The 12,139-nt window shown below is 41.3% G+C and overlaps 1 protein-coding gene across 1 annotated transcript; it reads right to left on the bottom strand.

The window, feature by feature from the left end:
- Nucleotides 1-10,918: 10,918 nt before the first annotated feature.
- On the bottom strand, nt 10,919-11,890 carry LOC121796897. Its single transcript, XM_042195665.1, has one exon. It carries the CDS (start codon nt 11,888-11,890, stop codon nt 10,919-10,921), a length of 972 nt encoding a protein of 323 aa, XP_042051599.1.
- Nucleotides 11,891-12,139: the final 249 nt, after the last annotated feature.

Below are 12,139 nucleotides of genomic sequence, written 5' to 3'. Positions count from 1 at the left end.
GTATTCTAGGCCTAGGTTACGGGTCAGTATGATGTGCATAATTGAATTATATCTGCAAAACTAGTTGCTTAAGCATGCAGGGTAAGCGTTCTAACCAGTAGGCAGAGTTTCAGACACTTCAAGTGAAAAGGGCGTCAGGACGATTACGTACTGACCAGTATACATGCAAAAATGGCTCGAGATGGAGAAGGAGGATAGCTGGGACTGCTCAATCACAATTAAAGGCAAAGAAGTCATTTCACCGCAAGGTCTTACCCTAAAAATCAAGGGTAAGCCTCCCTATAAAAGGAAGCCACTTGGAGAGAGAAAGGAGGATTTTTCATCATCATCACTTTTAGGAGAGTTCTCTCGGAGTTTAGTCTTTCAGCCCAGTCCAAAATCTCGTTCCTCGCCACTGCCATGGTCACTTGAAGATCTAGATGTTCCCGGAGTTCCAAATCGTCCGTTCCAGCCAGCAAGACCGTAGCTTAGAGATTTCATCGCCCGGAGTGGCAAAACACTTTTATTCGCTTTCGTAGTTTAATTTACTTGCTTTCTTACGTTGGATCTTTGTTGCTTTTGGATATTTTCTGCTTTTGAAGTACTTGTTGAAGATCCGAACGTGTTTATGCTATGAAGTTGATTTCCGTTTCGGTTATTGTGTTGATTTATTTTCCTTCATATTCCGCCTAGTTAGCTTAGATCTAAGGTTCCTTGTTGTTTAAGTGCTGAATCTTTTCTTTCCTTGTTTCCGTCGCAATTTCCTTAGTTAAACGTGGAACTGTTCGATCGTAAGTGAATCGCTGCATGTGAAGTTTAGTTTGAGTGCGTTTCGCTTCCTATTGACCAGTACGCGGAGTTGCAGTTTCTGTGTTTTTGATTTCAGATTTGGTGTTCTTATTTGTGGATCTGTGTTCGCGAATTGATAAACTGTGTTTCCGTGTTGAATCTGAAATTATTTTCTGATTTTGGTTTGTGTTGTTGGAGAAGATGATGTCCAAGTCTAATGTTGGGGACCACTTTGCTTTTTAGATGCTTTTTGCTTTTTGTCCTTTAGTTTTTAGTTATAACGTGCAGATCTGTCAGCCTAGTCACCATGACTACCACTACCCTCTGAATATTCTGTCTAGCCCAAAATAGAATCCCGTACTTTCCAAATATTTTCTGTTACAAAAATGTCTCCCCATTTCCACGTACACAGCTACACCTCTACACTTCGTTCCCCATTATAGTCAGTAGGAAATTACCTTTAAGTTCTTGCCTAGGTAGAGACTCAACCCGAGCGTGGTAGCTAACCAAATTATCCAGAATATCACCACAACAGTTTTAACGCACCATCTCTGTGGGATTCGACCCTTACCACCACTATACTGATCAGTAGGAGTGGGTTGAGGAATTTTTGAAACCAGGGTCTAGGCTTAGTTAGGATCTCTATCCTGACCAGTAGGATATATCCTTGCTTGAACGACACCTAAGCGCCCTGAGCGTACCAAAAAACCGTTTCAGTCTCCAATCAAACGCATGCAACTACAACCAGTTTTTAAGGCCCATAAAAAGCCCTGAGTCTTAGGTTTACCCTTTTGGGGATATGTAATGTTGTGTTATAAATTCTAATCTAATAGGTGGATCATTTCTTGATTACCCCCATTTATCATTAAATTGTACGTACATTCATTATTTCTCAAGAAACCAAAGGCATTAACAAACATAATTGAAATGTTTGGATATCAAAATTGAAATTTGTATCCTTAAAATTCATAAAATTTTGCTACCCACAACAAAGTAGCAAAAAACATATATAAAAATCTAGACATGAAATAACAACTGGATAAAACCCGAAAGGTGAATCTTGAAGCTTCGCATCTTTTCTTGCCTTGATCTTCTCTTCTCTTGGCTCTTAAATTTTAAACTTGTTCATTGATGCGCTATGGGTTGTATTAATAGACTCAGAGGATCATTCTCTGACTTGGTACCAATTCTAGCTCAAATAGCTAAGGATTAGCTTGAATTAGGGCTGCACACATTCGTCGCACGAACTTAGAGCATCTGTAACGCAAGGGGCCGGGCCGCATCTCGCGAGTCCCGGCCCGTCCCGAGCGTTGCACGGAGGAGAGTCAAGGCCCAGGCCCGTCCCGGGGCCGCGTTCCCGGCCTGTCGGCGTTGCACGGTGACGTGCCGCAACTGTAGAGTCCCGGCCCAGTGTTACACGCTCCTCGGGCCGGGTCGCAACCAATTTTTTTTTTTAAATTCAAAAATTTTTTCTATAAATACTACTCCATTTTCATACACATTCAACTTCACATTAAACTTCAAATCTCTTCCTAGAATTCGAAAAAATACCTCCAGCATTGACGTTATGTTTTTATGTATTTTATTTTCAGTTTTAAAATTTCTATGTTGTAATTTTGCAGTATTCGATGAAATTAAATTTTTCGTGTTATAAATTTCCAGCGTTTTTTATTTTACGTTCAAAATAGGTTGGAGTTGTGAATAGTGTCATTTATTAGTTGCGGCCCGGGCCGCAACCTGCAGGGTTACAGCAGTTGGGGCCTGGGCCGCAACTGTAGAGGAATGATGACGTGGAGGGGACTTGGGGCCGGAAATGGGGACGGGGTTAATGATGCCCTTAGAGGACCACTAACTTGTTGTAAGCAGGTCACTGACTATTCTTTGAATTCCGACATCTGGCTCGGTAGAGCGCTGACCCTGTGTCGGTCGACTGCTGGGTAAGGAATCTGGCGGCACTTACAGAATGGATCGTTGGACCTTCAGAGACCTCTGGCATAGTCGGTGGCAGTTGACTTTATATCAGCGGACCGGTGAGATCCTCATATAGGTCCGAATTTCTATTTCAGCCATTTTGTACAGTTTCTAAAGTCTTTTTCTGACATTTCTTATCTAACACCTAAAAATACAAAAATGCATAAAGCATACTACATTTTAGGAATATAAATCACATGCATTGCATTAAAAAACGAACCAAATTTAGGCTTTAAAAGCATGCAAAATCCGTGTTTATCAATCCCACTTAACTGTTGTTTGTCCTCAAGCAAAAAAATGCGAGAAACTAAGAAAGAAACACGAATTTTAAGGATTGGACTTCCATGTTGCCTAAAAAAAATGGATAAAAAGATTGAGTTAAACAAAACAATAATCAAACTAAGTAATGTTATTAGTGCACTCTCATTACTAGCTCGTTGATCACGTTGATAAACATGTATTCACAAGTGTTTGGATGTGTCTATCACTCACTCTCATAGTGTGTGTGAGAAAACAAATGCTTTTAAATCATGCAACATGCAAAGTTTAACCAACACACTTTTTTGCTATCAGTGGAGATAGTGTATCGGGGCCAGACGTTTTTACATCGCTGTTCTATCATCACTGTTTAGATGTTTTTGGAGCGGATCACCTACAACATTTCATTCTACAATTGCAAATACACCAATAATAACATGACATGTGGATGCTCTTTCATAAAGAAAAACAATTAGAGTTTAGTTTCCTAATTACTTTTAATGTTTAATTCTTCCATCTCTGGAACATCTTTTATCTAGACGATTTCTTGCTTTAGCCTTGGTTCTTATATAAGCCCAAGTGACATTGTATTTAATTTCTTTGGATTTGTATTAATTATCCATTCTTTGTAATCCTTTTTTCTTTTGGGCAAATCACTAGCTCTCTCTCTTCTCTAAGTAGTCTGTGTGAAAGAACAAAGTTGTGTGAGAGAACAAAGTGTATTAAATGAAAGCTTACAAATACTCGTGTGATAGCAACATCATTCCTCAATACCAGCTCCATGCACTCCTTTCTTCTCCCTCTACCATACAATTTATCAAACAGTTGGCATTCAAAAATAAGTGTCTAGCTCATTTCTTATGAATTTTTTATATGTAATTGACTTGATGATGAGTAGTGATAAAGCCAATTTCATGCATCAGTTATGGGTTAAATTCTATGATTTCTATGAACTAATATACGTTTTAGGTGCATAGAGAATCTGCCAGGTCAAGGAAACGGATGGAAAAATCTACCAGGCAGAGGAAACCGAGGAAAATGGAGTGTAGAAGCTAGCTCGCAACCTGACCTAGGGGATTACGGAAGCAGCTGTGAGCAGAAAAGCATCTTTTGAAGGACTTTCTAGGAGGGCAAAATCGACAAATGAGCAGAGAAATCACCCAAGAAATTCGAGCCTCAGCTATAAATAGAGACACAACATGAAGAGAGGCATCATCACTCATCATATTCACTTTTTGCTCTTAGCGCATCACTTCACACACATATTTCTCTGTGCACTTAAGCAATTATAGGGTAAATTCTGGGAGTTCGTGTTGTCCTAGTTCAATTCCTGTGGTGTAACACCGTCCTTGTGAAGGGCGAAGTACAATTGTTTATTTTCTGTTGTTCTGTCGTTTAAGAAGCTTGGCGTTTATTATTTCCGTGTTGAACCTTAAATATCGTAGTTATGGAAGTTTATGTTTTCTGTTTAGCTGATTCTAATGTTGGATTGTTGGTATTTACTGTTTTGGATGCTTTTCATAATTGATGTTTGTTTGATTCTGAGTTGAGATCGGGTTTATCGGAGTTGATTTGTCGTTGAATTGGTTGAATCGGAGTTGAGAAGTATGGGTTTGACGTATTGGAGTTGGTTTTTGTTGATCTGAGTTGAATTGTTGAACGGAGTTGTGGATCTGAATCGTGATGTTCTGAAATTTGCATGGTTATGGATGTTTACTGTTTTCTGCTTGTTTCGCTCGTCCTAGTAGTTTAGATCTAGTCATTTCGTGTTTGATCGTAATGTTTGAAGTCGGATTTGTGATTGCTCTGTTTTCATATGCTTGATGCTTTGTTTCGCCTCTGTTTATTTAGATTGTTGGAGAAGATGAAGGTAGAAGTTAGTTAGGAGTCAGATCTGTTACTGGTGTTGTTTACTTTCTGCCGCTTTTCTGTCGTCATAGCTAATTCGGAAAAATGGTCCCCACTGCATGATACGTATTGTCTAGCTGATTTTGGAAACCAGTTTACCTGGTCTAGTAGTTTAGTTGTTGAATTTCTCTAGTTAAATTTCATCTCTGTTACTCATGCATGCGTACGTACTTTTTATGTTCCCTATGTCTAGCAGATAAGATAGTCACTTTTAATTTCCTCCAAGTCTAGTAGTTAAAACAAGCTTAACCCATGAGTTGTGTGGCAGCAGCCAACCCCTTCCAAGTCCTCTGAACACTTGCTTACCCCTTCCATCTATGTGGGATGGATCCTTACCACCCGATACTCCAATAGTAAATGGGTTAAGGTTTTGATAGTAATTGAGAGTTATCCCAACGACACAGACAAATAGTTTAGGGAGTTCCTAGGCCTAGCGGTTGAGTGAATCCTTTGGACCTATTTGATCTGCACTTTGCACACACGCACACCAGTCTTAGTCTCTTCCGATCAAATCCTATGCTATCAAATGTTGTAATGGACACGCGGTCCCTGGTTACCTTGGTAATTGGCTGGAGGGTTTGAATGATTGCCCTGGTAGTTCCTCTGGTGGGGTGGAACATATTTGCTTGATGGTTGGTTCTGATTCTTGTGGACCCAGTTGGGCTGGTTCCCTTGATTCCTATTCCCCCAGTTGCCGTGTCCTTCTTGATTCTTGTTGGGACAGAGAAATATGTGTATGAAGTGATGAACTAAGAGCGAAAAGTGAATATGATGAGTGATTATGCCTCTCTTCATGTTGTGTCTCTATTTATAGCTGAGGCTTAAACTTCTAGGGTAATTTCTCTGCTGATTTGTCGATGTTGCCCTCCTAAAAAGTCCTTCAAAAGATGCTTTTTTGTTCACAGCTGCTTCCGTAATCCCCTAGGTCAGGTTGCAAGCTAGCTTCTTCACTCCATTTTCCTCTGTTTCCTCTGCCTGGTAGATTTTTCCATCCGTTTCGTTGACCTGGCAGATTCTCTACGCACCTAAACTTAAAACGTGTATTAGTTCATAGAAATCATAGAATTTAACCCCATAACCGATGCATGAAATTGGCCTTATCATACTGCTCACACTTAAACTATACTTGCCCTCAAGTATGAAAGACAAAATTAAGAAATAAGGCATATTTCGTGCATGGATATCACTTAACTGACTATAAAGAAAAGAATCGAACACAAACTCCTAGACCTAGACGCAAACAAACTCAAACAAAAGACATAGCACTGATAAAAACACAGTCAAAAAAAGAAAACACAAATGAATAAACTGGTTCAAGTTTTAGCAATCGTCCCCACAAGCTTAAGGTCAATCCAATCATCTACAGTCTCAGATTCTCCTCTCCCTTCTTCTATCTAGTCAGTTAGTCAGTTCGTCAAGATAGCCTCTATTTTCACCAATTGTTGGATTCACTCGGTCACTCATTCCTCACCAGAAACGTTAGAACCATTCACTCATTTATGCTTTTTCCATACCACTGATGCCTTGGGTTCTACTGACACAGAAAAAGTTCCTTAAGTTCTTTCATTTGGTTATAACGGGGGCTAGGGGATTGTAGTAAGTGTAGGTGAGAATCCTAGGGGCCTAAGTTCAAAAAGTATAAGTGCAAATATGCGAAGGACATGTGAACTTAGGGACAAAATATGGAAACAACCTCCCTATTTATAAATCTGACTTCTCAAAATTTGGAGCTGTTCCCTGGCCATTTTGGCCTTATTGCCTAACTTCCTTCTACTGGATCAAGTTGCAATTTTTTTCTACCCTTCTTTTCTTTCTCTCTTTTTTTCTGATTTTTTTTCTAGGTCAGGCTATACATTTTTCCCTTCCCATTTTCTAAACATATATTTTTTTCTCTCTCTTTCTCTTTTTTTACCGGGTCAGGTTATAATATTTCTTGCCCGTTTTTCTCTATTTTTTTTGTCATATATCTTCCTGGGCCAAGCGGTGTGATTTTTTTCTACCCATTTTCTAACTAACATTCTACTGGGTCAGGTTACAGAATTTCCTGCCCGTTTTATTTTCTAATTTTCTACTTTACTTCCCCTTGTTTCTCAACCTAACTTCCTACCCCCGAATGGTGAGTTGCCACAACTCCGCCCCCTTGTTCACATGACATGAAGGTTGAGGTGCCAAAAGAAGGAACACTTTTAATAGGCTCAACTTGGTTAGCTAAGGGATGCCCTTAAAATGAGGTGGGTCCAGTAGATTCAAAAGAATTAAGCTCAACTGGTTTCTCCTATTGCCTTTAGTCCTCACTCCACTATGTCATTTTCCCCTAAGCATCAAGTGGCAATCTCTCTTCCCTATTCTAATAGTAGAAAGTGTTCTACACTAGGCTTTTAACTCACTTTTAGAAGGCTTCACAACTAGATCAAAACAAGGCTTTTCTATCGTTCTCACTTCATCCAAACTGATTTTGATTTATTAAGGAAAGAGGTCTCAAAATTGACATGCATCATCTTTTCGATCACTCTCACTAAGGGAATCTTGCTTTTTTTCGCCAGTTTATACTTAAACACAAATCCTAAAAAAACTGACACTCTACTGACTCAAAAACTAACAACATATATTCCTGCTTAACTGACTGCACTAACTCCTCCCCCTCCCACTTCAAACCTACTTGTCCCCAAGCATTTCAGTGAAGTGGAAAACATGGCGGTTAATGCTCATATATTTCCAGACTTTAAAAACACAAGAAAAACATAAACTTCTCACTTTTAAACCAAAAATTGGGCTAAGTGGGAAAAGAACAGAACAAAAACCAACAAACATGTATTACAATACAAACTTCTCACACTTAGGCCAAGCAATGGACTAGGTGGGAGAAGAAACAATAACGGGAATTCACAGAAATAAAAAACATACTGTAACAACACGAACTTCTCACACTTAGACCAAGAATTGGGCTAAGTGGTATAAGGCGCAACATAATTAAGTAAATACACCAAAGCATGCAAGGAAACAGATAAACAAGCTTAAACGACACTGAAAAGAAAATTACTAAAAAGTAAAATTACTTGTTACTTGGGGGGAGGGGTTTAACTCTGTCTGGCCTCCATGGGAGCCAGAGTTCTGGGATGCTTTCTTCTGGTGGTCAACCTTCGCTTTCTTAGGAACTGATGGGGTGGTTCCTCTTTCTCCTTCACTGCTTGCTTGGCTACATTCTTCTTAATAGACACGGTGGTGAGATTGGTCACTACTTCCTTTCTCTTCTTGGTCAGGGTACTTGCAAGAGTACTGGCGGCTTTTTGGAGAGAGGAGGTCCCTGGGCCTAGTTGTTCAGGCTCGATGCTGGGTCTGGGAGGCATCATCTGTTAGGCCTGGGGGAATCTCTTCTCCATTGAGGAGATCATCCTCATCATGACATTGATGGCCTCGGACATTTGCCTATTTTGCACTTCCATGTTCCCCTTGAGCTGCGCTATTTTTGTTCATCGCGCTCATCTCACTTCGGACCTCTCCTATCTCACGCCTCCACTCCTCACGCTCAACATTAGATGGACCTTCAAAATCTTCCAACTCCCTCTTCACGGACAGGCTTGCCCACTTCATAAAACACAATCTCGCCGTCCTTCATGCACCTGAATAACTCCGGGGCGTCACACACCTGAAGATTGGGCACTGACTTCGCCATCTTCATGCTCACATTCCTTTTCAGATAAGCACCAAGGAGGTGGCAAGTGTAGAGATGGCGGACCGTGTGGCTAGTCATCTAGTTGCACGCATATGCCAGCCAATAACCAAGGGGGAACTTTGATACGCTCGGATTTTGCATGGTTTTAAGGCCATAATTTAGTCCATTTTGAATGTCAAAGTTGCATTACATGTCCATTATTTGCATATTTTATACATTTTGGTATTTTGACATGTTTTGTCAAAAATGTGCATATTTGAGCTTAAAAGGGGAGTCAAAACTCGAATTAGGAAATCTAGAGTTTCAGGTAGCGGTCCGTTTCGGGAAATCTAGAGTAAAAATTGGACCGCTGCAACATTGCCGGCGACCGCCGGCGCTCAGCGGTCGCCACTTCTCTAGCGGTCCGTTTTGGGAAATCTATGCATAGAATGAAGACACGCCATGCGACCACCGGGAGATGCGTGGCCACCGCCACCCACGAGTCAGAAGCCTCGGATCAATGCAATGCGACCGCCTGCCAAGGTGCGGCGGTCCGCCACAAACGAGTGGCTAGCAGATTTTCCCTAACTTCTCTCCAAGATTAACCATATTTTACAATTCTTTTCCTTATTTGAGAAGAGGCGAATTTCTCCCTATATATACCCCCTCAAGCTTCATCAAAACAATCATCTTTTTGCAACATATTTTCTAAAGATTAAAAGTTAGAGTGCTTCATTGTGCAAGGAGTTAAAGAAGGATTCAAGAGCATCAAAACTACAAGGATTCAACCTTTAGGTTTTGTTTGCTTTAGTTATATGTTCCGATTGTTTTCCCTTCAATCTATGTTTTTAGATTATTCTACTATGTGTAACTAAACTAATAGAATTCTAGGGATGTGTTAGTAACTACTTTGGTTATACAATTCTTTTTCTATTTAATATCTGTTTTGTTCTTACTTTGTTTCTTTCTTAAGTTAAGAATAATGCTTCCCGTTTGAGTGACGCATTCTGTGATGAATTAATATAACTTGCTACATAATCGTGAGAGTAGGTTGGCTAGTTAGATCCACTTAATAGACACTACAATTAGCTTTCTTTAAAACGACACTGTTAATTGAGAGTGTGGACTTTTCAAGGGTCTTAGGAGCTTTTAGGAGTTACGTATTTAGGATTGACAACCCTAATGTTTGTATCAAAGTACGAAATGAGCATAAACTAGGTGACTCGTTCTATCAAAGTAAGAAATGTCCTAGGATATTGTAGTTGGAACTTGGATAACCATAACTATGATCGCACATCCCTAGAATTCTCTTATCTCTATACTTTTATCTCCGTAATTTATCTGCAATCAGTTGTTTATTGCTTTCAATTTTTCTTTTGTTTTAAAAAATTCTCAAAATCTTTCGGTTCTCCAAATAGTAATTGAGTTTTAGTATAGGATAGCTAGTCTGTGTCTGCTTTCTCCGTGATCGATATCCGGTACTAATCTTTAGCTATACTATCCCTACTTTGTATACTTGCTAATAAAAAGTGCATCAACCTTTACACCATTCAACAAGCACTAAGTAAAATAGAGTTCTGGAGTTGTGAGGGCGGCGCTTGTTTGACCTAGAAGATGGTACCCAAGGAAGACCTGCGCAAAACGGAGTATCAGATTGGCAATATGGTAATAAGTTCCCAGGCTGTCTGCATGTCGAAGCCTTCGGTCTTCTTCGGGGGCCCTATCTCCCTCTAATTCCAGATTCCTTCATCATCTTCCTCCTGGGTAAACAACCCCATCCGCAAGGACCACTCTCGGATGTTCATTACCATGTCTTCATTGAAGAGGAGGAAACTGCTAAAGTCGGCATTAGGGTCCATGGTGGACTTAAACTTGTATGAGGTGAAGAATTCCTTTGCCAATACGATGGGCACCTTTGCCGTGCAGTGATCCAGCAGCCACTCGAATCCGATGGCGCATATATACATCAAGAATTCTTCTTCCGACTCTATCTCCTGGAGGGATGAAGGATTGTACATCTTTCCGGACTTTGCGAGCTTTCCCTTTGAAGCGCGCCCATTACAAGTCGCGGTCAGTTTCGGATCATCAAAATGGACTGGCTTCAAGAAGCTTCTTCGTCAATAATACCTCCATTTGCTCGTACACCGGCTCCTTCTCTTGGTTTAGTTCCGCTTCCTCTCCTTCCTCATCCTCCTCTGTCGGCTGGGCAAATGGGACACGAATTGGTTCCGGGGAGGCTTCTTTAATCTCTAGGGTTGAGGAGGCTTGCCTTTGCTTCCTTTTTCGTTTTCTCTCCATTGCATAGCGTTTCTCCTCGGTCTCAGGAGAGAACTCCTCTATTTCGATTGGGTTCTCCTGGGCCTAGGGAATGTCCTCCCCTGTTTCCTTTGGCATCTCCAGGTTCTCGGGGATATTATCCCCTGCTTCCTCCTCGCTCTCCGAATCTACCAAATTCAAACGCCTAGCCCTTGTAGACGTTCGTGTCCAATCCAGTTTCTTGCTTCGCCGGGTATTCCGTCGATTTGTCCTCTCAGTGGCCGGTGTGTCCTCTAACTCCGGCCCCTCCTCCAGTACTACGATTATTTTGGTCGCCTCAGTAAGCTCGGGTCTATCAGATAGTTTCGGTCCGTCTACATCCATATCAACGACCTTCTCGGTCCCATCATCTTCTTCATCGTCTCCCTCAACAATCTCCTCTTCTCTTACATCACCCTTCAATTCCTCCGGGATTTCTCCCTCAACACACCCTTCCTCTTCTGTGTTTTCCGTAGTATCACCAGTAGGGATTTCTCCCTCTACAACCTCATCATTAGGGATTTCTCTATCCACATCCTCACTCTTTTCACCAATTTCAGTTTTATCAACAACATCCTCACCAGTCCTATCACCTCTACTCTCATCCCCAACACTCCATTTCTCGTCAAACTCTCTATCTCCCTCATTCTCATTCCCTGTACCCTCTTCTCTATCATCCCCACCCGTCTCCCCACCATCACGCTTCTTTTCACGCGCATCCCCTTCCCTTGCCTCTACTCCCTCGTCCCCTGTACTAGAGGGTGGAACTGTAGGCGAGAAAAATTGGGGTTCGGGTTGGGTGGATGGTATTACAGGTGTAACTTCCGAGATTAGGGATTCTGAAGGAGATTTGGAGGTTTCGTTTTGGGTTGAGATGGCTTTGCATGTAGAAGTTTTTGTTTGTGTTGTAGGTCGTGGAGGGATATTTATCGGGGCTAGGCTTAAAGCTGCCTCCTCCTTCTTGAGTTCTTCTGCGAGTCGAACGAATAGATCGCTAGCTTTCTCCCTTGTATCGAATTTCCTCATGAATTCCTTCATTATTCGCTCTGGATCGGACTCATCAACCGGTGGCGGGACTGTAGTTGAAGGTGTAGCGGCAGAGGTTGTAGACGGAGCTGCGAAGATTATAGTTACCGTCGCTCTTGTTTCTAAGGAGCGGACTGTGGCTTTTTCGCTGGTGGATTCTGGGGCTGTTTTGATGTCGACTCGCCGGCCATAGATTTAACCGGTTGGGAATTTTTCCGTCGGGCTTTATGTGGTTGCTGTTGGTTCTCCATGGTGGCCGGA

This window comes from Salvia splendens, chromosome 3 (genome assembly GCF_004379255.2).
Source record: "Salvia splendens isolate huo1 chromosome 3, SspV2, whole genome shotgun sequence".
NCBI classification, from domain to species: Eukaryota; Viridiplantae; Streptophyta; class Magnoliopsida; order Lamiales; family Lamiaceae; genus Salvia; species Salvia splendens.
Note: the sequence above shows the minus strand (reverse complement) of the source record. Positions and strands in the feature narration are given on the sequence as shown.

Excerpts from the sequence above, each read along its gene's own strand:
- LOC121796897 (XM_042195665.1), bottom strand. The coding sequence starts at position 11,890 with ATGAAGGAATTCATGAGGAAATTCGATACAAGGGAGAAAGCTAGCGAT.